The following is a 27,761-nucleotide window of genomic DNA, read 5'->3' on the forward strand; positions in this document are numbered from 1 at the left end:
ACCTTTGGTTCTAAACTTTAGTTTTAAGTCAATCATGGCTCTTAGATATTTGGGGACTCATTGCAAATATATGGTTTGCTTGTCAATCTTATATATTTCCTTCCTTCGCTTATTAATTAGAACTACCCCGGTTTTATGCTCTGCGAGCACGAAACCAGAGTCTTCAAGCTAAGATCTGATTTCCCAAATTGCCTCGTTTATGTGGATCCCGATGTCGTTAATATCTTGTACTTCGATAGTACCTCCAATGCTATCTCCGAAACCAATAACAGTTACCTCAACAGTACGTCAACATTCCATCATACATTATTATCCCAGGAGAGGACCAAAGACCCATCCTTGTGAAATCCAACAGGTCCATCGGCCGAATTGTACGATAATAATCTCTTGTTTCTATGATGATGCGCACCAGATGTTTGGGAGTGCAAAATTTTGCTAAAACCTCAATTATTCTACTCCATCTCGTAGAATTCAAACGAAAACAATGAAGGTAGGAGACTACAAGTCTGAGACCGTTGAAAATTTCTCCTCTAGAGTCAAAAATCACAACCGTTAACGGTTATGACGATGAAATTCGCGCACGGTTGTTGACAGCCAACAGAGCATATTTCAGCTTACAAAAACTGTTCCGCTCGAAACGTCTCACCATAGAGTCAAAGCTGTTACTGTACAAGACAATGATCTTGCCAGTCCTCATGTATTCCTCGGAGACTTGGGTTCTTAGCAAAAAGAAACTACGAACTCTTGTCCGCATTCGAGAGAAGAATCCTCAGAAGAATTTTTGGCCCCCTACATGAGGATGGACGATTCCGTAGCGTGTGGATAAAATCCGACTCAACAGGTTACGGTGGGCGGGTCACTTAATCCGCATGGACGAGGATGATCCAGCCCGAAAAGTCTATAAGACCAATATCTATGGTAGAAAAAGAAGACGAGGCAGACCCTGCCTGAGATAGAGCAATGGCGTGGGTCAGGACGCCAGACAGCATTGAAGGATATCGAATTGGTGAACCTCGGCGCAAAACCCGGATGTCTGGAGTTCCTTATTAAGGCAGGCCTAGACCGGATACCGGTTGTTGCGCCGTTGATGATGATGATTATCTCGTAGAATTGAATAAATTCGTCACATCGAGAGCAACTACTACGCAAGATTTAGTGACCTTCATTACTAACTTCGCAACCTCCATTACCGTGCCGACTAACAGTCGCTCTCGCCCTTTTCGGAACCCGAATTACTTATCTTGGAGACTATTCCAACCGTTGTAAAGAAAGTGATGACGCTCATCTCTGGTGGGTTCGGTTCTTTCTCTGAACGTGTTGCTGGACCCATAGATTGAGCCCCAGCATAAAGGTGTGGATAAACTGCAATTTTTCGCAGTTTTTCACAGGACATAGTGGACGCGGTAAATACCGGTATAGGCTGAATCTGGACAGCTCACCTAACTATTTCAAATACAGCAGCACTCCGGAGGATTCATTATCCTTCCTTTGGAGAGGAAGGACATTGGAAGGACTGTAGCATGGGCAAGTCTAATTGGAGAAATACTTGCGTGTCAAGAGTTGAGAGCGGCAGAGAAGGCCAGAAAGAAGCAGATGTAAATGCAATCGATGGGCGAAAGGAAGGGATAGAGCCACGTCCACCTCGTGACGTAATACTTTGCGGCTGTTCCGCAGAAAATTGGACAAGATTTAGGGAATGGTTTAGTGGGCAAAAATCCCATACGCTGAAGCATACACTGCGTCAATTAAATCATCGCACACGTTAAATCGGTTCCCAATATTTTATTTGTGAATTTAATGTAATGAAAAGAAGGAAATACAATTATTCTAATATAGCTGTTCCGAAATGTTAAGAGAAATTCCACATAATTTTTGCGTGCTTAGCATAATTCCTGGAATTCTCCGCAACGGGGGGAAATATGGACATATATGGCAATAAAATCGTCACACATGAAAAAGAATATATAGTATGTTGTGTGTGCGTTGTTCTTTACAGGAATATCAAATTTTACATTAACTTTTTTCGTAAATGGGTTGACTCTTCCATATAGACAATATTTTGCAATTATTGGTGTGTCCTTGCAAGTATCGGGAAATCTTTCGAGCAAGCGTGGCCAGGCACGAAATATCTGAGAGCAAATCTGTTACTGAAAATGTTCACCAGCTTCAAGTAAATCACAATATTGTTGCGAGTGTTATTCAACAGTGAAAATTATGAAAGGTAGAGTGAAGAATTTACCGTGAAAAGTGCGAAAAGTTTTAACCACAATTCGAATGCGTCTAGCTATGAAGCGGATTGTGATTCGGAAAACCGTGGACTAAAAACTAATCGTCAAAGGAAGCCACATTACGTGTTTCGAATATAAGGCCTATACCTCTCGAATGAAATCGTATATTAATAAGGCGAATCGATTAAAACGATTAGAATTCGCCAAGAAGTACGTTAATCATCCACCAGATCTCTGGAACAAAGTCCTTTTTACGGATGAGGCAGAAGGACAGTATATTTGGAAAAGATGGACGTATAAAAGTATGGCGAAGTCGGAGGGAAGGGCTTATTCCCAATAAACTGCTAAAACGGTTAAACACAATGGAGGTAATGTTATGGTCTAGGGATGGATGGCTACCGATGGAGTAGGAAACTTGCAGATTTTAACCGATTTTTTGACTAATACGTTATCATTCTAAAGCAAAATTTTAAGCTCAGTGTGGAAAAGTTAGGTGTTGAGGGACGTTTATTTTCAACAAGGGAACGACCCTAAACACATCGCTTCTAATTCCCGATTGTTTTAGACCAGTTGAAAACGCCACCACAAAGCTTATATGAACCTTGAACCCTATTGAACATCTTTGTGATCATCTAAAGAAAGAAACTGCGTTTCACTATAATCAACAGCAAAGAACAATTGAAAATTACATAGTCTGCTCGCAGAGTGGTGACTACACAGCAAAATTAGTACAGTCCAATGCCAGTCGATTACGGGAAATACTTAAAATGAAATGATATGCGACTAGGTACTAGGTAGGATGATCCCCTCCCGTGTGTCGGATTCGCAGAATCGAATTTTTTTTGGCATCAATTGTATCTAGATATAGTGTAGAATATATTAGTAAAGTGATTTTTTGATATTCGAAGTCGTTTAGAAGTTATAGTGTTGAACACGTGATAAGTCACATGCCAGATATATGTCGATTGACGTAATAAAGCGCGTATTTATTGGTCCGAATGACGGGCGAATGATTTCGCTAAAAGGACAAGAATTGAAGCCAAGGCTGTCCATGTGTTTCTTGAAGAAACCTAAAGTTTATGGACTAGGTGTAGCAGATTAATGATCAGTTAAGATTTTATGGCTAAAAATCAAATTCTACTTTTTAAATGCATTTTTCTCGAAACTGCATATTGAAAATGTGCTGCCACCATACCCCAAAATCTATCCAGAGTAATTTTTTGAAATTTTCCCGACTAGAACTACAATAATTGCGATTCATTCGATAGTTTTCTTTTATTCTTTAAAGAAGCCTTGAAAAAACCCCAAAATTTGTAAAAAAAGTTTCACAAGGCACCAAAAGTTTAGCTTTCAATATTTTTTAATAATCCTAGTTTGCGGACTGTAGTTTCAGTCCCTGGCCAATTTATTAGACGCACTTTAAATTATTATAATTGTATATGTTGCATTGGATTATATGGGATATTATTTACATTTAACCTTACATATAATTATTTTTGTTTAAGAAATTTATAATACACTGTTATTTAATATTTATTTTTCACGTGTCGCATTACAGTGTTACCATTTTGGCTCAAAATCCCAAATAAATATAAATTTGTTTTAGTTGCATTCTCGGCTGCTATAGGTACAGACGTGTTTTTTTTTTGTGGTTTTATACGGTGTGTTAATTTATTGTGTGTGCAGGGCGTTTAATAAATACAGATAAGAAATTTGATAACCATGGGTAAAAAAAGCGTTTTTTACCGCATAGATTAGCTAAAGGCCCTGATCTTAAAATGTTTTTCAACCGCGAATTATCACGAAGGTTGAAAGTGTCTGAAGCCACCGTACGACGTATAAAGAAGAAAATGGAATCAGGTCATAAACTAAACCCGAAACGAAGGAATAGATGCGGTAGGAAATTCATTTTTACTACCAGGTCAGAACGATATCTAAGGAAAATTTGCATAGAAAACAGATGTGCTACCAGAAACAGATAAAATTACAACTGATGCTAATGTGATTGCGTCTGACCGCACTGTATGAAGAAAATTAAAAGATTTACATTGCCCCCAAGAGGCAACAGTTGCGATGAAAGCCTAGCGCCTGAAGTGGACCAAACAGTGTCGTGATAAAAATGTCAACTTCTGGAGATCGATAAATTGATATTTAATGCATGATTTACTATGAAATAATAAAAGATCAACACTGATACTAAAGATATTTATTTATTTTTTCTATTTTTAGCACCTTAGCGATGAAGCAAATTTTGCAGAACAGAACTCAGTTTGTGCACCGTTGTCCTGGATAAAAATTTAATCCTGATTGCGTTGTTCAAACTGTGAAGCAACTTACAAAGGTTATGATCTGGTCAATCATAAGCGGCAAAGGTACTGGGCGTTTGTACATGGTGAAAGGCATAAGGAGCCAAGATCAATGTAAATAAATCTTGCAAACTCGGTCAGCTCAGAGAATGGGGTTCCCTGTTTCGCGGCGCGATCTGTAAAAGCCTATTTCCGAGAGTAGAATATTCCTCTATTGGAATGGCCGGGTAATAGCCCCGATATGAACTCAATTGAAAATGCGTGGGAGCTAGTAAATACATTTTTTTTCTAAAATGATGATGTTTCATTGTTGTTAGCAATTAAGTAACTAAGTATATTATACATACAAATTATACAAATGTGTCTATTAATAAATTCTAAAGCTGAAAACCACCCGATAATTAAGATTTTGCAATAATAATATGACCAGGGACTGTAAGTCCGCACCTTAAAATCCCGTTTACTTTTTTCCTTTAAGATGATCCGTGTGCCCTCTAGCGTAGCAGCAGAAAAACACCTTTTTTGGAGATGGGTGTATAAGTTGCTCTGCATTTCGATAACGAACTATGCTATCGGGCTGGAAAAATTATTACGCATGGTCAAGATATTAATAAATATATGCTGAAAAATTCGTCTTTGTATCTTTATCCAGTTCTTCACAAAAAATTTCTAAAAAAATCTAATAAAACGGCCTTCACACGGAATTACCCCCTTAAGCCCGCAGAATGACGAAATTCTGTTACTATTTTAAAACTATAATATTATCTCGATATATTTACTCGTATATTCCCTTGTTTTCATTGTATTCAATTTATAAATAAAAGATTATGAAACGAATTAATTATTAATTCATCTCTGTGTGATGAATTAATTCGCGCAGTGTACGTACAAGGAAAAAACACAGATTGACAGGTAGACAAACAGTGAGCCGATTTTAATTAGGTTTTATTTTACACAAAACTTAAAGAGAGCAGGAGGCTAGGCGTATGTGTCCAGTAAGGAAATCTCTAGAAGATCTCGTACTTTAGGAATATTGTATAACTGTTAACTTTAAAAAACATCAACCACGCCTCAGACAGGGACGGGTGTTACGATTGCGACCTTTAGCTTTTAAAATGTGTGCACGCTCCTCGGACATGGTGTAGAGGCTCCTTAGAATGTACAGTTTTCCCTACTGACATTCGACGTTAAAGCGAAGTAAGCGGAGCTGTGGAAAACACTCCGGTCCCTCTTCTGGATTCTTGTATGCTTATGTCGGGTGTCGAAATGATGTTGCAAGGTTTGTAGATTTCTACAGACTTCGCTTCCTCGCCATTGATGCCACATTGTTTGAACACAGACCCCGCCATAAACTCCATTGTGTTTCGAATGTTTAGCACTGATTATCTAATCCAATGAAATACACAAAATCCGAAAGAGACTATCATCCGATGGCCTCTGACCCTCCTATCTTCGGCGCGGGTCAAGTTGTCGACAAGGTTCCCAGGATGATGGACCAGTGAGTCAGTTATATGATGTAATTAGCTATTTTTAAGGTTTTGTGGTAACGTATATTTCTGCGGAACACGGTCAAACATTGCACAGAATAGGTGTGCTATAAGTTGTAATATGTAGGTCTGGGTCTTAGAAAAAATCAAATTGGAAAATCTAGACAAATGAAGATCGTCCTTTCATTGCTTCCAACATCTATTCTCAGTTTTGTTTTCTTATAGAAATGTTATTATATGTTTACAGTATTTTAAATCATGTGGTCTTAATTAGATGCATTTAAATGAAATATTTTGTTTTGCTTTTAAAAAGCAAAATGGTGGTAATATTTGCACATGTTGCAACGACCTGCTAATTGGGATACTAAATTGATGTGCAACTTAGTAACTTTAATTTTTGCAATTTATTATAATCATATATGGTTCGATTCTAATTAATAATAATTCTAAATAATTCAAGCCTTCAACACAAAAGTGCGAATTTTCAGTAAAAATTTAAACTTTTATCTTTTAATACAATAATATATGGCTTAACTAGAAAGTGCTGATGTATTTTTATACGTGTGCAATATTTTAGCAAGATTGAAAGTGTACTTTTTAAATTAACTTTTTTTTGGGGGTAGGGTAGGTGAATGCATTTACGCACACAGTGTACGTCGTCGGACTACCAACTAAACACCTCCCCATCGTCAGAGAGCTAGCCTGGAACCGTTTGTCACATTATTTCGGGCTAATCCCCGAACTCTCCCGCCTTGTGGAGCCTTCAAATCGGGGAATTCCTTTCACCAACGGGAGGGAAGAGGAGGAAGGGAGCTGTCAGTTCAAGGAACCCCTGCCATCCGCCTTCTCCACCGGTCGAGTTCAACATTCTTAGCTACGAGAAGGGCCCGAACGTAATGGGCGTTCCAGAGGTCCGGCCCTAGGATGGATCCCTGTGCTACCCCCGACGTGACCTCCATCCTCCTTTGACCCTCTAGTGTTTCATAGAGCAGGGAGCGGTTCCTCAGATAGTTCCTCAATATCCGTAAGAGATAGTTCGGAACGTTGAAAGTATTGTCCAGTGTGTCTAAAATGTCTTTCCATCTTACGGAATTAAAGGCATTTCTGACGTCAAGTGTTACGAGGAGCAACACCCGTCGAGTTCGGCGGTTATATGCTTCTGCTCGTCGAACGGCGTCTACGACTTGCATGACAGCATCAATTGTGGATCTCCCTGGTCTAAAACCGAACAGCTGGGGAGATGAATTTCCGGCAGCGCGTATTTACGGCGTGCGTTTTTGTTGTTGTTGGATGTCATGTGCGTATTGCTTGGGTGATGGGGAATTGCTTATCAGGTTGACGTATTTGGGAGTGAATATTAGACCGTGGGTGAATATGTAGTAAGTTTGAAAATGATGGTTTTTTTTTTTTTGTAGATTTTATTTACTTGGCTGATTTTGTTGTTGTTGTGATAAGAGGTGATCGTTTGAGCGCCATGTGCTAATTGTTTGGATGACAAGTTAATATAAATAGTGGAATTTGTGAAAAGATTTTGTTATAAGTGAAAAGTTGCCGTAGAGGATGGATTCGATTAACGAATTATTGGGCTGCAAGCCGCTCATTTATATTAAAACGTCAGAGTTGGAAGTGGGAAAGCGGTACCACATCACTGGAGGCGAGAGAATGGAAACACGGTAAGTTAGAATTTAAAATTAAACTCTGCTTCTGCTAACAAGTTCTTTTTTTCATTGCTTTTTCTATAGATATGGACAGACTATCGTCGTGGATTTGGAGGGTACTATGCGGCTATTTTTACCATCGCGTTATAGTAAATGTAGCGATAATGTGTTGGACGACTTCAATACAGGGAAGTTGTCCTTGAGTTGCAGCGGTGCGGCCAATTCCAAAAACTTGGAATTCCATCTTCATATATAATAATAAACCATGAAAATGTAGATTTAGATGTGAACATTTATTATTATTATTCACAGAAAAATTACTTACAATAAAGAAAAAAAAACAAAATTTATTATTTACAATGAAAACTTCTTTTTATTACATTTGATTATTATTTTGAGTTATAAATTTTTTCAGAAGGAATGCGTTTTGTAGCGCGCAACATCCGCTGTGGGCATTACAGCGTAACATGTCGGGATAATTTTGTTTCAGTGATTTTAGATTCGGACAGCTGTGATCTTCCACATTGAATACTAGTGCAATATTTCCCAGCAAATCATCCAGCCATTTTTTCTTCTCTGTTCCTTTGACGTAGATGGTTGTATTTTTCATGTTTAGAAGTAAATATTCTTTCACTTCCCAAAATGTTGTTAGTCCACCTTCCCATTTCAATCCATGATGATTTTCGTATACCCAGTGTGCCTGGGATTGCAGCTCTCTTGATAGTGTTGAAAAACTGAAGGGAGGTTTCAGTATAAAGTGTCGATGAAAATTTTCGTTTACATTTACGACAGCTAACTCTTTGATGATGAAAGTATTGTTGCATCCTCTAAATCCTTGCATATCGATAACGAAAATCATCGTCATGGTGATGAAATGGTGCAGTTTGCTTGCGTGCAGAATGTAAACGTGATACTGGATTAACATTTATAGTTTCCATAGTTTTTATACAAGTTTTTGAACTGAAGAAGTGAGTGGGTTGTACTCTATCACACGATCATGTAGGAGCAAGCAGTAAGCTGTTGTTAAGGCAGGCACATCTACAGATGTTTTCATGTCTAACCTTATGTCCACTGAGCCAGATTTCATGGATTCATTTTGACGTGAACAATCAATTACTATAATTGGTGCAGATTCCTTATATTCGCTTCGTGAAAGTAGTGGCTGAGGTTGTACACCGTAATAAGATTGTTGAAAATTGCAGTACATATCATAGAGAAGAGCGAATCGATCACGGGAAAATTTAATATTCATATCGTCATAAGGATACGATTCGGAGTTTAAATGTATTTTGATATTTGTTAAATCACAGTGATCAAATTTGCTGGCATCTTTGTCTTTGAGATTTTTTCGATTTGTCTGTAAAGCTAAAATAACATATCGAGGTTTTTCGAGTTGACCTGTGGTTTTCACATTCCACACATGATCTGTTGTTGTGGGTAGAACTGGATATTCGTACAGTTCCCAATTTCGAAAGCTTATTTGAATCGGATATCCCGATTCAATATATTTCAACATTGACAATTTTTCAGCGCCATCGGGATTAACATGGGGCACCTTCCACTGTAGTTTAAAAATTTTGATGTGTACATTATCAGTGGATGAAATAAATGCATTTTCATCGCTTCTTGTGCGAACCAAAATTAGCTCGTGTTTAGCGTTTACAATAATTTTCTTGTAGTCCTCGGCAAATCCCAAAAGTTTTCTTAGCGGAATAGAAAAGTTGAAGTAACCACTTGACGGTGTGATAGATTCGTTCGGTGACCAAGCGGCATTATAAAGCATTTTACTTTCGTTTTCATTAAGTGATATATAATTTTTTAACGTCGATGTTATTCCCACATTTTTGTTTCGATCGATTTCTACTCCATTCAGTTCATATCTTATCTCATCAAATAGGAAAGCTACGCTATTATTCGTCAATTTAGCTAGTGCTGATATTGTTCCATCTGTTTTAGTTAAGGCGCCTTCAATGTAAATGAAACTCTGACTCGGCAAAATACACAAATCCTGTTGTTGTATGGGTATTCGGATTTCATCACTGGAGTTGTATGATGATAAGAATGGAGAGTAGCTATGGTATTCGATTTTTGATATACTATTATCAAAACTGATTTTACGTGTAACGTTCAGGATATCGCTCATTATTTTTGTTTCAATTTGAATCCCAATAACTTTAGATACTGTTTATTTTGCAATGTTAATCGCGGTCTAGCTCGTTCGATTTTTCTGATTGAACTGGTTCTATCTACATTATCGGGCAGGTATTTATCGTCGTTATAAAGCAGCATCCTGAGGCTTCAAATGAAGTCTAATCGTTATTGTTTCCCCTTTGAAGTTTATTATATCTCCGTTTTGATCAATCAGCTTAAGAGTTAGCGTGCTTATTCGTTTAAGGCTTACCGGTAAATAAATGACGTTACTAGGAACCTCCACTATTTTATAACCTGGTCCTACTTCAGGTGAGAATTCATGGATTGTGTGTGAGGGAATATTATTGATGTAAGAATTTCCAACTATGTTACACTCAATCCGTATTACGTTCACTTTACTTATACTCACAGGTAGATCAGAAGTATGTTTATCATTGATTTTCAATTCTCGTTTAGCGAATCCCAACAATTGACCAATGGATCTTTCTTCATTGAAGTAAATTGGAGCATTTGACTTTATTTCACTTTTGAGTGTATTATTATTAGCCTGTATTAAAAGAATTATTTTGTCATTGATCTTCGCTAATTCTTTATACAGATAGTTGGCAATATCATCAATTTCGTACGATCCAATGGGTATTTCTATAATGTGCTTCCCAATGTGAAATAAATTATTTTTTTCATCCACGTTAGGTATAGAATTATATGTTTGAAAATCAACAAGTCCGCATACGTAACCACCTTGTAAATCGATTGGTGGAAAATATTCAGTTGTAAGAATGGATGAATTTCCGCTTAGAGTTAATGTAAGTGCCATGGCAGCATATAAAACAATGATTGATTTTCAGTTTTAAAAGTATTTATATATATATATATTTACAAAAGATTGTACAAAAATTTCAAACATAAATGTCCACAGTTATATGAGTCGTAGCTTTGATATGCATTGTAGTTGTATTTTATATTAGAACCTAGATAATCTATTAGCTCTTTCGGTGGAGGTAAATTTCCAAAACTATCAAAGTATTCCACATATCGATTCTGTTTTTTGTATGCTACCCAATGAGTACCAGAACCCTGCATATTATCCAGATTTAGAATACCACATTCGTTTTGCTTTGCAGCTCCCCTCGGTAAATTATTTCGCATGAAAACTCCTCTGAAGTTTGACAAGAATCTGGCGAATCTCTTTAAATCATTCTCATTTAATGCTCTCTTGGGTAGCGTTTTTAAAAGTTTTTTGAAGCAGGATTCAAAAACAACCCTAATCCTTTTCTGTACGGTTTTAAATGCAATCCTCGGCCTAATGTTATCTCCTCCATTTTTTGGTTATGACGCTGTTTTTCTTCTAAGGTCTTTTTGGCATTGGTAGCATCATTAACAGCTTTCGCTATTCCCGCAGCTCCACCTGATAAAGCACCAATAGCAGATAATCCTGCGAAAAGAGGAACTAGAAAAGGTAGAACTCCACCAACTTTAGGAATGGGTATTATCCTTGGAGTCTTGAGAGTCTTCTTCCGTCCCTTTGTTATATTCTTTGCAGCAGCTAAGGCTACTTTAATACTCGCTTTCATTGTGTCGGGTTTCTTTCTTTTGACAATCCTTCGGACTTTGGAAACAATTGTTCCAAATTTCGGTTTATTCTTCATTCCCATTCCTAATTTTACTTTAGCTTTCATCATGTTGGTTACAAGTAGTGCGTTAGCTCGTTCTGACAATCCTGCGTCTGCTGATCTGACTCGTTGCCATGCCTTTTCAGCTAATATTTTATCTAATATATGACGATCAGCCGTTTCTTTAAATTTTGAATATCCAATATCATGCTCTTTACAGGCTTGATCCAATAAGTTTATTCCTGGATCACCTCTAGCAAGCCGCTCGCTTAGTTTTGTACCAGGACCACAGTATTGATAACCAGGTAGATGCAGTTCAATTGGAAGTTTATTGATTAGGGTATTAATCACACCTCTTCCTTTCACCGCTTTTCGTGTTGTACTAGTATATTTATTTTTATGATCAATCATTTTATAGTGACCGTTCTCTTTGCGTCTATGTATGCGTATAATCCTGCTCGGTTCAACAACTCTCGCAGACTATAACATTTTTTGCAGCAACGTAATTACTTTCAGTCTGGTTGTTTAGTTGCACTGATAATGCGGTTTATACAACAACAACAAAGGTTGGTGGTGGAAAACACTGACATTACAAATGAAAGCTGTATAGCTAAACACAGCAATTTATTGCCTAATAATATTCGGGGTATTATTACGGGTCCTTCTAACTGCGGCAAAACTAACGTTATGCTTTCTCTATTGAAGCACCCAAATGGTATAAAATTTGAAAATATTTACATCTACTCGAAATCATTACATCAACCCAAATATGAACATTTGAAGCAGGCTGTTAAAGCTATTTCCGGATTGGGCTTCTATACATTCTCAAATAATAGTGAAGTGATTTCGCCTGAAGAAGCCAAATCTGACTCTGTTTTCATTTTCGATGATATTGCCAGCGAGAAACAAGAGAATATTCGATCATATTTCTGTATGGGACGACATCATAATATTGATAGCTTTTATCTGTGTCAAACATATACAAGAATACCGAAACACCTTATTCGAGATAACGCAAATTTTTTGATTATATTCAAACAGGATGATATGAATTTAAGACACATTTACAATGATCACGTAAACACCGACATGACTTTCGAACAGTTTAGAACCATTTGTGCTGAATGTTGGAATGATAAATATGGATTCTGTGTAATTGATAAAGACAGTTCTTTAGAGAAGGGTCGATATCGAAAGGGATTCGATATATTCATAATACTATAAAAGCAAATCCTCAGTATGGAAAGAACCCCCCATCTATTAAAAGCATCATTACCAACTTAGCAGTCTAGGAGCAGTTCAAAGCAGTTCAAAGCAGTTCAGAAGCAGTTCAAAAGCAGTTCAGAAGCAGTTCAGAAGCATCAGTTCAAAGCAGTTCAGGAGCAGTTCAAAGCAGTTCAAAGGATCAGTTTGATGCAGCTCAATAGCTGTTCAATACAGTTCGATAACAGTTCAATACGGTTTGAGTGCAGCAACAGTGAGGACAGTTCCAAACAATTCAAAAAAGAAACAAAGCGATTTAGGTGCTGCAAAAATCAGTTCAAAATCAAACTAAAACCTATTGAAAGAATATTTCAAAACATTTTAGATATATTTCGAAATTTGACCAATTGCATCCGTTGCTGATTCCATAAACAATGAAAAGAACAAAGCTTGACAAACAGTTGCTCAGAGATATTGTAAAGACAACCGATTCAATAAGGAAAAAATATCAACAGCTGAAAGCTAACAAAGCCGGAACAGAGATTCAGTTGGAAGAAACATTTAAGCCCATCACGGAACCCCTCAAAGAATTTGTTAAGAAAGCTAAAGTATTGCAGGAACAAGACATAAAAAAACAAGAGTTTAAAGAAGAGTCTTCATCAGCTCGTATTAAATGTAAAGATGAGGAATTAAAGAGAGATCGTGTCTATGAAGAAAATGAACACATTTTTGAAACTCCTAAGTCTTCTACAAAAGCTGTTCGCCAATATGTTGCCACTCCGGAAGGGCAAGAATATCTGGGAGAATACCTGAAGCAAAATCATTTTTCAGATATTGCTAAGCAATATCTAGATATCTATGTAAATCAACCATCTGTAATTGACAGTGTTTATGGGGTATATAGGGATGACAATAATGGAAATCAGTGGAAAATAGGAAATTCAGATTTCGCAATCGATGATAATCATATAATTGTAGATGAAAAATCTTACATTGGAAGTCGGGGTTTATATGAACTGCTTTTTATGAAGTATCCAGATGAAACAATATATTCCGACGATGATTTAGAGAATTATAAAAGTATTCTTCTACACTCTAATGCTCACAGGCGTTCTTATGACAGTAGCAGTCAAGTCAATGGAAATCGAAGCTTTAAATATACAAGAATAATTTCTAAATTGTTAAATAGAAAAGAAGGAAAAGGGTTAACACGAACCCCTAATATTAAATGCAAAAACCCTAATTTAATGGAAACGTCTAACAAACAAATTGACTATATATATTGGGATGATCCCAATGAACTAGTAAGTCGATTGCGGTTACTCATTGCGTCACAGCAAGCCGGTCACAATAATCATAACAATGAAATTATATCAATCATTGAAGAATTGAAAGAATCACAAATAATAGAATAAACACGCAGCTCACATCATTTATTAAATGGGTGTTGATAAATTTGGTCGATTTTCAAACGATACTGGAGGAGGAAAACGTGGTTTGCAAGGACTTCAAGGACCCCCGGGTCCTCAAGGTCCCCAAGGTCCTATAGGTCAGCAGGGGCCCTCGGGTCCCCGAGGTCCGGAAGGAAAACCTGGTAAGGATGGTCTACAAGGTTTGCATGGTGCGGGATTTAATAAAACGGAAAGCGGTGATTACAACATCAAATTCAAACAACTCAAGAATCTTGGAGAACCCGTTGAGGATGCTGATGCTTCTACAAAGAACTACGTTGATATTAACATTGAGAAACTCAAAGAATATATAGACAGACAAATTCAACTTGAAATCGACGAACTTACAAAACTATAATGATGATGACAGTTCAAAGTCATACCTTGAAAACAACAACAACAAATACAACTATCAATCATATTACGAAATTCAGTTCATTCTAAAATGAGCAAACGGCAAGTAGTAAACGAATTACATAGGTCAGCTCGAAAAAATTTTAACCGACGACCAGTCATAATTAAAGGTTTGGATGACTTGTGGCAGGCCGATTTAGTTGAAATGGGAGCATATGTTAGCGACAATACGGGGTTCCGTTTCCTTCTTACGATCATCGACACGTTTTCCAAGTTTGCGTGGACGGCTTCCATCAAAACAAAAACGGGTAAAGAAGTTGCTATAGCAATTGAACAGATTCTCCAACGAGGACGCATTCCTAAAAACCTACAAACAGACGACGGAAAAGAATTCTACAACAAACATTTTAAAAATGTTATGACAAAATATCAAATAAACCATTATTCCACGTATAGTCCACTTAAGGCATCAATTGTTGAACGATTCAATCGTACCCTAAAGAATATGATGTGGAAAGAGTTTAGTATGAATGGAAACTACAAGTGGATCAATCAAGTCGATGATATAGTTGACGCCTACAATAATAAAAAACACCGAACAATTAAAATGGCTCCGTCTGCTGTGAATAGTTCCAATGAAAAATTACTCCTGTCTACCGTATACAACAACATTAAGGTGATGGGTCCATTTAAATATAATGTGGGTGATCATGTTCGAATCAGTAAATACAAGCATGTATTTGAAAAGGGCTACACACCCAATTGGACCACGGAAATTTTCAAGATTCGCGAAATTCGTATTACCAATCCCGTTACATATCTATTAGAAGATTACGAAGGAAATAAAATTGAAGGTGGTTTTTATGAGCCTGAACTATTGAAAGCTGAGCATCCGTCAATTTATCTTGTGGAAAAAATATTGAAAAGGAATGGTAACCAAGCGTTTGTGAAGTGGCTAGGGTTCTCAACGAAACACAATTCCTGGATAAATACCAAGGATATGATATATTAAGATTCACAATGAAACACTGTAATTTTGATTGAAGAATAAAATTTATTTATTAGTTAATCTTTTGTAAAACTGAACAAGGTTTTTCATTTCATTTATTCTCCTACGAACACTATAACATTCACAAGTGTCTGGTCCGCATTTTGCATCGTCATATGCCCACGGGCAGCTCACGTAATGTTTTCCAAATTGGCTGACTTTCTGCGACATTTCAGCGTATGGTTTCAAAAACGTATAGCTGCTTATAAATTGGTTAAAGTGCTCCGTAAGAATTAGCAATCTGTTGGTACAAAAAAATTGTTTCAACTCCTCAATAGAACGTTGAAGGTCGTCGTCCACATCGATGTTGTTTTTATTCGCCGTCGTCGTCGTCATTTTTTTTAATTCGTTGTGCACAGGTTCGCGGTTCAAGCAATACTCATAGAATAGGTTTGCTTCATTTTCTTCAAGTCCAGAAATTCTATATTGCTCCTATAGTCTGGATCTGCCTGTTTTATATACTCAACCTCGCCATTACTGAGTATTCTTTCGGTTTCGAACTCATGGTATTCATAACATGCGATTTTCAGTGAGCGCATGGAATAGTTGCTATCATATGTACATCGAACTGTTAAAATTTTGTCATCATCGAACTCTAATTTAAAGTGCCTGTAAAAAATATTTTCGCTCTCGATAATTCCAGCTATTTCCATTTCCTTCTTAATCAAAGCTTGCCGAAATCCTTCTATTGCTTCATCGACTGTAACATATCTTCTAGACGGTTCTGTTGTTGTTGTTGTTGGTGACGTCGACGTCAGCCATGATGATGATGAAATAGCAACATCGGCATCATTTTGAAACGACGTGTTCGTTTCTGTTGAAACTGTACTAACAGTCATAAGTCGAAAAGATAATGTCACTTGCGCTGTATTGTTATCAGGTAGCACGAGATTAAACGCTAAATTGTTTGTACTTTCGTTGGTATTAAGATTAACCACTGGCAATGGGCTACCTAAAAGAAAAGGCACACCAAAACCTAACACAAGAAGTATATTTAAAAACTCCATTCTATTCCAATCGATTTGCGAAAACCAACTAATTGTATATTTACCGTCATGAGATCTATTTATACGGCTCTGAACGATTGAAATTACCTAACCTTTCGGCTGCTTCTATTCCATAAAAAAGAGAGAGAGAAAGAAAACTTTTTTTTTTTTTTTTTTGCTAGTCTACTGGATGTGATTATTATCATATGAATCATTTTGTTCTAGTTTACATCCATTCTTATATTAAAATGTGAAAATCATTTTGGAGTCTCGATGGTTTTGTTCAAAACCACATTGTCATGTCATGTCATCTATAAATATCCTCAAGTGAAAACCTGTTAAACTTATATAATAAAGAAAAAGAATGAACAATAAACAAATATTTACAAGAAAAAAACAATCAGGATGGATATACCCACATTTCAAAATTTATCATTGACTATTTAAAATTCTCTTTCAGCTAAATCAACTTCAAGATTTCCCTCATCAACAGCCTCCAGATAACCACTCCTTATGCGAAACGTTTTCTTAGATCTTCCATTCTCCCCCTCCTCTTTTGCAATAATTTTACTCGATAAAGATTTTTTATTTTGTTTTCTTCGAATCAATCGATCAAACTCCCGCTGAATTCGTATGATATCATCTCCATAATAATCATGATGACTTCCATTTCGGCGAAGAACCTCTTTAATTCTTTCCTCTTCCCCTTTTTCAAATTCATTTATTCCATATTTTTGCACCCATTCAACATCATCACCACCATCTATGTCGTTGAACGGACAACCCTTCGGATATCGGCCTTTCGTGTTACATCTAGTCAAACCTGGCAACACTTTTCCCATTATAGTAATTTCACCATTACCTGAAACAACAACACCAAAGTTGCAATAAAAAATACACTATTCCCTTCATCACCATCCCACTCACCAAATACTTCAATCTTAACATGCTGCCAGATTTGAAATGTAAATGTCGTATCGAAATTTCCAGGTTTGCAATCCTCTCCATTCCTTAAGCTTAGTACAAGCCCCCTTGAACCATCCTCAGGTGTCATATAAACCTCCAGATAACCCGAATCAATCTTCACGTTGATAATTTTAAAACTCTTCCATACTTGTTCACATATACAATATTTATCTCTATGCGATAACCGCTCAATCCAAAACATGGCTTATCGCTTAACACTTCTAATCTTCCTTCACAACTGACAAACATCACTTTCAAACTTACAATATATTCACCTGCGGTTTAATATTCACACAGTCCCTAATATACATCAACTTGATAAGCGATTTCCCGTCACCCAAACAATTAGCACATGGCACCCAAACGATCGCCTCTTATCAGCAACCTCAGCAACAACAACAACAACAAACAAATCAGCCAAGTACATTTAAAATCTAGAAAAAACCATCATTTTCAAACTTACTACATATTCACCTGCGGTCTAATATTCACACGCTCCCAAATATGCCAACCTGATAAGCAATTCCCCATCACCCAAGCAATACGCACATGACATCCAACAACAACAAAAACGCACGCCGCCCCGCCCCGCCCCGGCCCGGAACGAGGATCCCCGAACCCCCGCGGACGGCGCCCTACGAACTACGCTTCCCTAAAAGTCGCCCCCGGCACGCGCCAAACCGGCCGCCCCTAACCACAACATTTTCATATGAAACTGGATTCGAACATACATGCCGTCTCAAAACCGCAAGATTTTTATATGAAAGTGGATTAGAACATACATATTTATACTACTGTAGGGAGTTCAAAACAACGGCCAACGAACCGACCAATACCTAAACAAAACCCGCCCCGGCCCGGAACGAGGATCCCCGAACCCCCGCGGACGGCGCCCTACGAACTACGCTTCCCTAAAAGTCGCCCCCGGCACGCGCCAAACCGGCCGCCCCTAACCACAACATTTTCATATGAAACTGGATTCGAACATACATGCCGTCTCAAAACCGCAAGATTTTTATATGAAAGTGGATTAGAACATACATATTTATACTACTGTAGGGAGTTCAAAACAACGGCCAACGAACCGACCAATACCTAAACAAAACCCGCCCCGGCCCGGAACGAGGATCCCCGAACCCCCGCGGACGGCGCCCTACGAACTACGCTTCCCTAAAAGTCGCCCCCGGCACGCGCCAAACCGGCCGCCCCTAACCACAACATTTTCATATGAAACTGGATTCGAACATACATGCCGTCTCAAAACCGCAAGATTTTTATATGAAAGTGGATTAGAACATACATATTTATACTACTCGCCTCGATGCCTTCCTGGGCATGGAGGCTCCGCAAACCGTCGTTATCAGGTTCATAACTGAATTTACGACAGTGTCCGCTGCGGCGCCATCACCACCAGGAGTACCCTCCAGCGTGGCCTCACCTGTTCCCAGAGTTTCGACAAACTTCCCGAGGTTCACTTTCACGACGTTCCAAACACAGAAAGATCGCCGGGTTGGCGTACACCGAGAGTTTGTGTCCACCAGTTCGAAAGCAATGTATTGGTGATCACTTGCCGAGAAGTCCTCCAGAACTCGCCACCCGTCCACCAGCGACACCAATGATTCCGATGCGAAGGTTACGTCTGGAATGCTTCCCTCGCAGCCAGAGCGCCGGAACGTTGGGGGGGATCCGGTGTTTAGAACTACCTGTCCTGTTCTCGCCGTCATTTCCAAATTAACTTCCACACCGACTTCACAAACGCTACTTTCAGGAAAACGTGCCGCCCTCATCCCTTTTTTTTATCAAAGAAATATTAATTCTCTCTCATTACACAAACCAACTCATGCCATCAAAACAGTAGATGGTAAGTTCTCAATTTCTGAGAACCTCTATTTCTAAACCGATTTAACTTGTATCGTGATAGAACAACGCTCGAAAAAAGCCAGCAAAGTCGTAATACACTGCAAACTACTAAGCAAAACAAAACATAGATCACGAAATTAAATGCTGAGACAGAGAGTTGCCCGCTATATAAAGGGCATGATTCCCATCCATTTTTCTGACAATAGACTCAGTTGTCTTCGAATAAATTAGCTACAACTAACAGACAAACCAATGAATCGAGTAAAGAGAACCTTTTCAATGAGTCAAAATGAGATGATGAGTCATATGGGAGGGAATTCTAAACCACTATTATAGATATAGATACTCGTAATAATGAAACTTTATTATTATTATTCTACGTCCATGTCGTTTCCACCTAAAATATGCATCATAAAAACCAAAATTCGTTGCAGCATTGGGTATAACCTTTTTATGTGGATCAGTTGACTTACATTCAAAAAAGATAGAACTCAACATAGCCAAAACAAAATTGCAGTTTTCTTGACTCATTCGACCGTAAGCATCACTTGCTTTTATTGTCAGCAACCTCACCTCATTTTACTGTTAATGTAACGTAGAGTACAAGTCTACGAGTCATCAATTGTTTATTCTGTTCAGGAATCGATCGACAGGAATCAATTGCTTTAATATTCCAAATATTGTCCAGTCGTATTTTTGACACCCTCTGATGAATAAGTAGACGATGCGCTCCGCTTGGGAATACAAATCCATGACTTAAGATGATCTCATAATGCAAATTCACAAATATTGATTTGATATCTGAATCATTTATTTTGGCAGCCTATCCGTAAGAATATCCTTCGAGGTCATAAACCGCAGCTCGAATCAATAATAATTTATTTCGCCGAAACTAGACGGTCAAAAAGGAAATTTTGTTGTTATTATAGATAGATTGGTTATATCCTTTGTCTGAAATGGAAGTCAAAGAGCGACCTATAAAGAACTAGCATCAATTAATTTGATGAGCAGTTTTTTTTCCAATTATTTATATATTACACTTGAGAAGTCCACCACTCCAGTCAGCGCCACATCGTCTTTACCAATACTACTCAAGCAGAAGCAGAACTTTAAAAATCAACGTAGAGAAACTAAAGCATGCTTCAACGCTATCGAAAGTTTGAAGGATGCACCTAACGATGATCCTGAGTAACCTAGGATAGCATTTTGCATGTGTATAAGGAAATCAAATTTGAAAAGCGGCTTAAGTTGTGCTGAGCTGTCAAGAGAAAAACAGAAATAATTAAGTTATCCAAAAAAACAAAGAGGGAATAAGAAAAAAGTCGAAAGCGTATATATAATTCATAGGTGAGAATATATCTTTACACGACGGTTCCGTTTGTACGTAGTTAGTAGGTCAGAAGCGATCCAGATGATTCAGTAGTCCCTCCAGAAGCCGAAGCATAAGCTCTGGACGTAGTGAAAAGAGTCCGAGGAAACCCAGCTCCTGGTATTAGTGGAATCTCTAACGAGGGACTAAAACTATCAATTAGAACAACACCAAATACAATATGTTTGACAGGTGTTCACAAACTTGCCAATATAAAAATCTTTCCAAATAGAATTAAAATGTCAAACGCCGACGGTGATCCTAAAGCCAGGTGAACCAATATCCTATATGTATGTATGTATGTCTTCTGAACACAATAAGCTAGATTCTCTAGCGGATAATCTAAATGTAGTATAACCTATTAGGCTACCCCTAATAATTGATTATTTATCAAATCGGCAGTTTGATTTCCGAAAAGCTTAATAAGCGGTTAGCGCGACTCAAGTGGCCTATAATCTAGCCAAGAAAATATTATAATATTGGGCACTGGTGCTTCTAACGTCAAGAACACATTTAATTCTGCGAGATAGCACCGTATCACCGAAGCACTCATTGCGGTACAAGCGCCGAACTATGTATTACTTAAATATCATCTTGGATTACTTTTGACTGTAGAAACTTCTCTATTATTTGAAGGGTCGGAGCTGTATAATATCATGTTTTACGGCTCCTAGTACCGTACCAAGCCGCTGTTGTAGGATTCGCCTATGGTAGGGCCGTCATATCATCTCGTCATTCCGTCGAAATAGAAATCTTAGGAAATCGTGGAGTATGGAAAAAATATGGTAAGCTTTAGTCGGTAAAAGTTCGGCATGGAATACAGATGCGTAAGTATGATGGATTTCCCCAACCCCAATAGACAGTAAACCGATTTTAATAGAGTTTGTTTTTTACGCAAAACCCTAACAAGCCAGAAGCAGAAAGGTCGGCGTTTGAGGTATGAACATTTTTTTCTCGATCTTTTATGTAAGAATTTTTAGTTACACGATGGTCATCTGCATCTGCAATTAATTTGGTTTGGCAAATCGCTTCGCTTACTGCCTCTCCGTATTGTCGGTCCCGGTATTTTAGAAGGTGCTTCGACTTTAACTTTTTCGCTTGGTTTCGCTTTCTTCTTCACTTGTGAGAAACCAATAGTAATCCACCCATCATGCCTTCATCCCAGAAGCCTTTGTATTGATCCTCAATTTCCGCAATATCTTGATAAAAGCGCTCGCCTTGCTCGTGACTCTCGGCACCTAAGTTCTCAGGAAAAACTGCAAGTAATTGCAGAGAAAATGCATCTTGTTGGTTATATTTGCACCAGCAAATCGAGATTGAAGATTTCATCATCATCAGCAGCAACGGTGCAACAAACCGGTATCCGGTCTAAGCCTGCTTTAATAAGGAACTCCAGATATCCCGGTTTTCTGCCGAGGTCCACCAATTCGATATCCCTAAAAGCTGTCTCGCGTCCTGACCTACACCATCATTCCATCACAGGCAGGGTCTGCCTCGCCTCCTTTTTCTACCATAGATAGTGCCCTCATAGACTTTCCGGGTGGGATTATCCTCTTCCATACGGATTAAATGACCCGCCCATCATGACCTTTTGAGCCGGATTTTATCCACAATCTAACGGTCATGGTATCTCTCATAGATTTCGTCATTATGTAGGCTACGGAATCGTCCATCCTCATGTAGGCGGCCAAAAATTCTTCGGAGGATTCTTCTTTCGAACGCGACCAATAGTTCACAACTTTGCTTGCTAAGAACCCAAGTCTCCGAGGAATACATGAGGACTGGCAAGATCATTGTCTTGTACAGTAAGAGCTTTGACCCTATGATGAGACGTTTCGAGTGGAACAGTTCTTGTAAGCTGAAATATGCTTTGTTGGCTGCCAACAATCGTGCGCGGATTTCATCGTGATAGCTGCTATCGGTTGTGATTTTCGACTCTAGTTAGGAGAAATTATCAACGGGCTCAAAGTTGTATTCTCCTATCTTTATTCTTGCCGTTTGACCAGTGCGGTTTGATTTGGTTGGCTTTCGGTGCTGACGTTGCCACCATATATTTTGTTTGGCTCCCATTGATGTGCTGCCCAAGATCTCGCGCCGATCGCCGCCTGCTCGATCTGGATGAAGGCAGTTTGTAAGTCTCGGGCCATTCTTCCCATGATGTTGACATCGTCAGTATAGACCAGTAGTTGGGTGGACTTAAAGAGGATCGTACCCCTTGCATTTACCTTAGCATCACGGATGACTTTCTCCCGGGCCAGGCATCCCTTAGATAGGAAAAATTTCCAAGGGTCTCAAAGTTGTAGGCTGCTATCTTCATTGTTTTCGTTTGGCCAGTGCGATTCGATTTTATTCGCTCCTTCGGTTTTGGTTTTGGCGCTGACGTTGCCACCATGTACTTCGTCTTGCCTTCATTAATATGCAGCCCAAGATCTCGTGCCGCCTGCTCGATCTGAATAAAGGTAGACTGTACGGGTTGTTCTTCCCATGTAGTTCGGTGAACTTGAAGAGGATAGTGCCTCTCGCATTTACATCGGCATCGCGAATCACTTTCTCCAGGGCCAGGTTGAAGAGGACGCATGATAGGGCATCCCTTGTCGTAGACCGTTGCTGATGTCAAATGGTCTTCAAAGTGATCCTGCTGCTATTATCTGGCCTCGCACATTGATCAGGGTCAGCCGAATCAGTCTTATCAACTTCGTCGGGATACCGAATTTTCTCAAGCCCGTGTACAGTTTTACCCTGCGATGCTGTCATAGGTAGCTTTAAAATCGATAAAGAGATGGTGCAACTGGTGTCCATATTCCAACAGTTTTGCCATCGCTTGCCGCAGAGAGAAAATCTGATCTGTTGCTTATTTGCCTGGAGTGAGGCCTTTTTGTTATAGGCCAATGATTTTCTGGGCATATGGGGCTATCCGGTCTAGCAAGATAGCGGAGAATATCTTATAGATGGTACTCAGCAACGTAATACCTCTATAAAAATAATAAATGCACTGTGTAATATCTCCCTTTTTATGTATGAGACAGATAATGCCTCGTTGCCAATCGTCAGACATTGATTCGCTATCCCACACCTGTAGCACAAGTTGATGAACCACTTGGGGTGTAATTGATCGCTTCCATATTTGACTCGGCTATAATTCCATCGGCTTCTGGCGACTTATGATTTTTAAGCCGATGATGGTGGTGTATTGTCCGGCGTTTTCAGTTGGCGCGACCTCCAAATCACTGATGTTCTAGTTGTTTAGCAGTCCATCAAAGAACCCAACCCATCGTTCCAATATGCCCATTCTGTCCCTCTTTGTCTCGGCAGGATGAGCATTAAGGTGTGTAAGGCTTCATCTTGCTGACTTGTTGGTAAAACTTCCGCGCCTGGTGCGGTTGCTCCCTGTACTTTTCGAGTTCACAGACCTACTGATTCTCTCAGGCTTTCTTTTCCCATCTGTGAATTCGTTTCTCCGCTCACCGGAGTTCGTGATAACTCTCTGCACGTGCCCGCGTTCTTTGAGAATGCAACATTACTCGATATCCAGCATTCTTCCGTTCCGTTGCTAACTTACATTCATCGTCAAACCAGCCGTTCCGACTCTTTTTGCGACTGGGGCCAAGTATGTTTGTGGCCGTATTTATGATGCCGTTCTTCAGGTGATTGTAAAGATCATTTGTTGATGCTTCATCTCCAGGATCTCTATTGACTGCGGTTATTGCGGCATCCATTTGCCTCTTATAGGTCCTGCGGAGGGCTGTGTTGTGTGTGGCTTCAGTATTCACTTTCACCTGATTGTCATTTCAACACACCTTAAAAATGATGTCTTAACTTATGCTTATCAGCTGCTTTCTCCACCAATGTGTCACTTTTTCCACATAATCCGGACTTCTGTTCTGATTTGAGGTTTATTGAAAATTACAGATTCAACCTTGGTAGATATAACCTTGAATTTTTGCTTCAAAAATAATAGCGGTGGTCCATTAACTGGCAAGGTTTTAGCGAAATTCGTCCAAAAGACGAGCTTAACATGCAAAGGCGGAAGATTAATTTTGTCCCTGCAACGAGAGGAGCATTCATGATGTTGAACCCAAGAGGCATATTTTCGTCTCGTAGCGGCCAAGTCGTCGATTGTAATGTTGCTCATGATTGCGACTATCCCATAAACATAAGAAGCATAGATACTTTATATTGCCGTCTTCTAGCCCTAATACACTATTCGCAAATTTTCCAACCGTATTGGTGGTAATTGATGTACTTCAGCATGGTTGCTGTCGATTCGTAACTTCCCTTCACATTCCTTGTGTATCCAACTGGGATTGAAGGCTTAATGTTCCCTTTATGCAGCAAGACCATCTTTAAGCTGTTGTTGCCTTCATCAATAAAAGAGGTTATTCAACTGAAGTATAGTGTTTCAATAGTGCAGCAAAAAGACCAGGGATCTCGGAACAGTAGCAGTAATTGGGTACCGCAACAAAAAAATTTTGCAGTTCTTTGCTTCACTTCGGATAGTACATGACTTTTGTCCCAGAGGAATACTCATATAGCTGTAGTCTGTTTTCAATTCGAGAAATAATGGTCCGCTCCATTGGCTCCGACTTTCCGACGTTCTTTGCCGTTTCATTCCAGAAGAAGGATCTGCCACTACTACTTTTTGTTTTGGTAGTGAATGTAAATGTGACATTAGCTTTGTCGCTGGTTATACATCTGAATACATCGTTGCACTTTGACGTAAGTTTGCGGGCTGCGTAAAATAGAAATAACAATCAGTCTCATGCCTTATCGGCTCCCTCTACAGCATTGGTCTCCCAAATGAGAAATATTTTTCTCGCCTTTGGAGATATGGTACAAAGTGCGCCCGCAAGTACCGCAAACACTATTTGGCGTCCACATTTTGCCCAGATGTATAGGCGCAAGTCCGAAGTTTCGTTTATACCCTTCCCAACACTAAGTAATCGTTCATCGGAAAATATTTCCAACCTTCTTTTAAAAACACATCTCCGAAAACAGCAAAAGTTTTCAGGCAATGTTCTGGGTGCCATATTGCCACTATCGCTGTACAAATACACAAAAAGTACATTACACACATTTTCGCAGATTTTCCAAAATAAAGTATTTGACTTTGATTATCTTCTTATCGCATCCGTGACATCAATCATATCATTGATAGACCAGTAACTTACTCCAAACTACAATTTTTATTTTACAGTGTAGATATATATTTCGGGAGCAACTTACCCCCTTCATCAGTACAAAGTACCTTTGTATTTTCAAAAAGTACTAATTGAGACCTTTCATTTGGTACTCCACATGGCCACATTTTATGAAAAAAAAATGTTGCATCCTCTAGGGGAGCCTCCCCTTAAACTTAACACAAAACAGCACCACTTGCTGTATGTAAAGGGAACAACAGGTCACACACTCTTACTAATTTTCGTGACAATCGGTCTAGCTGTTTCCGAATAAATCGGGTGTGACAGACAGACAGACAGACAGACGAATAGACAGACACCGAATCAATTCTAATAAGGTTCTGTTTCACACAAAACCTTAAAAAAACTGCACAAGTGAAAAAGATTTCAGCAGAACACCAAAACTTATTGATATAAATATGAAACTTTCAATTGCGAAAAATCGAGTTCAAATTCATCGACCAGTGTTATAATATTCATTGAAGAAATGGAGCTTGGATTTCAAGGCCATTACTGTTGCTGTTCCGAATAAAATTGAAGCGGTTGCAGGCCCCTGATTTTTCGGTTGGATAGTTTCTGAGAATGGATCCGCGGAAGAAATGATCATTTTCCACCACCTGCACTCAAAACTTAAACCGGTTTCGCAAAGTACTAACCGAGGCCTTTCATTTGATATCCAACATAACTATATTTGGTGAAAAAAATAAACCCCCTTTTACACGTATGGTGACCCTCCCCGCTTAAATTCGACGCAGAATAATGTAACTCACTGGATGCATGAGGGTTCACAGTTCCCACCTTTCTACCAAATTCAGTGTGAATCGCTATAACCGTTTCCAAAAAAAAAAAAAATGCGTCTGACGGACAGACAGACAGTAAACCGATTTTAATGAGGTTTTGTTTTACACAAAACCTTAACAAGTAAAGTGTCGGAACATCACACAAAAGTAAGACAATGTACTGCAATGATTGCTTTTCAATATGAAAGGGTAAACTGCGAAATAGAGCAACTGATTCCTACAACCTGCTGAAGCTGGCCATGGCCAACAAATAGCATTTAATTTCAAATTGCTCGTTATAATGGCCGATGGGAAAGCGTTTAACGCGTCAAGGGGCTCAACTACTGTGTTTGCTCAAAAAAAGATAGTTTGGGCATTTTTTTCCAGAAAAAAATCAGGGATTGAATGTTTTGAAATGTTGTGCGGTAAATTCATGATCGCCATAAAATTTACTAAGGAAAGGCTAACAAAAAATTTTTTGCTCCTAGATTTTTCATTCAGCCTACTGTGCGACAATGGTATGAAATTCGATATTATTCTACGCTTAAGCAGCGCTAAAAAGGCAACTGTTTAAACCGCAACATGAAGTTTAGTCTGCTCCGTTCCAATGTTCCCTCTATGCCACTATATGGGAGTTCCAATCCTTCATCAACTTACTGTGAGGAAACAAAATTCTAACAACATGATCACCGCCCCAAAGTGGCTAATAAAGGAGCAAGTAAACGAATGTTAACAAATGGTTCCTTGGAGCTGCACTTTGAAGCGGGCTAACCAGAACGATCAAGATTCATCGCCTTTTAAATAGCTTTACTCTTGGTTACCAAGTATTAGAGTATTTCCAACCTCCATGTTTATTAGCTCCGTTTTAATAAAGAAAACTTTGAAGATTCGTCTTTGTTCTGTTGTTATATAGATTTCTTTATTGATTTCTCAAAAAACCGCACTTTTTTAGTACCCGGTTCATTGTCCGTCTCTCTGTCTCTTACAGGCACTTTTCCTAGAAACAGTGAAACCTATTTACACGAGATTTGGTTAGAAATGGTTTGTATCTTGACTTGGATACCAGTCGGCTCAGTTTGGAATGAGTACCTGTGTAAAATTATTTAATAATCACGTGCGAGCGTA

General features: G+C 38.7%; 3 protein-coding genes across 3 annotated transcripts; 1 reads left to right on the top strand and 2 right to left on the bottom strand.

Annotated features, from left to right (window-relative positions):
* Positions 1-8,622: 8,622 nt before the first annotated feature.
* On the bottom strand, positions 8,623-9,822 carry LOC119648517. Its single transcript, XM_038050285.1, has one exon. The coding sequence runs from the start codon at positions 9,820-9,822 to the stop codon at positions 8,623-8,625; it is 1,200 nt and encodes a 399-aa protein (XP_037906213.1).
* Positions 9,823-14,086: 4,264 nt separating this feature from the next.
* Positions 14,087-14,455, top strand: LOC119648518 (short-chain collagen C4-like). The gene has a single exon (XM_038050286.1). It carries the CDS (start codon positions 14,087-14,089, stop codon positions 14,453-14,455), a length of 369 nt encoding a protein of 122 aa, XP_037906214.1.
* A 2,473-nt stretch (positions 14,456-16,928) lies between these two features.
* On the bottom strand, positions 16,929-17,653 carry LOC119648520. Its single transcript, XM_038050287.1, has 2 exons — positions 17,413-17,653; positions 16,929-17,347 (listed from the first exon to the last, which is right to left on the bottom strand). The coding sequence occupies exons 1-2, from the start codon at positions 17,651-17,653 to the stop codon at positions 16,929-16,931; spliced, it is 660 nt and encodes a 219-aa protein (XP_037906215.1).
* Between the last annotated feature and the right edge of the window lie 10,108 nt (positions 17,654-27,761).

Source organism: Hermetia illucens, chromosome 2 (genome assembly GCF_905115235.1).
Source record: "Hermetia illucens chromosome 2, iHerIll2.2.curated.20191125, whole genome shotgun sequence".
Taxonomy (NCBI): Eukaryota; Metazoa; Arthropoda; class Insecta; order Diptera; family Stratiomyidae; genus Hermetia; species Hermetia illucens.

Coding starts and splice junctions, on each gene's coding strand:
- LOC119648518 (XM_038050286.1), top strand. CDS start 14,087: ATGGGTGTTGATAAATTTGGTCGATTTTCAAACGATACTGGAGGAGGA.
- LOC119648517 (XM_038050285.1), bottom strand. CDS start 9,822: ATGAGCGATATCCTGAACGTTACACGTAAAATCAGTTTTGATAATAGT.
- LOC119648520 (XM_038050287.1), bottom strand. CDS start 17,653: ATGTTTTGGATTGAGCGGTTATCGCATAGAGATAAATATTGTATATGT. Junction 17,348..17,412: donor TGTTAAGATTGAAGTATTTG/GTGAGTGGGATG, acceptor TTGTTGTTTCAG/GTAATGGTGAAATTACTATA.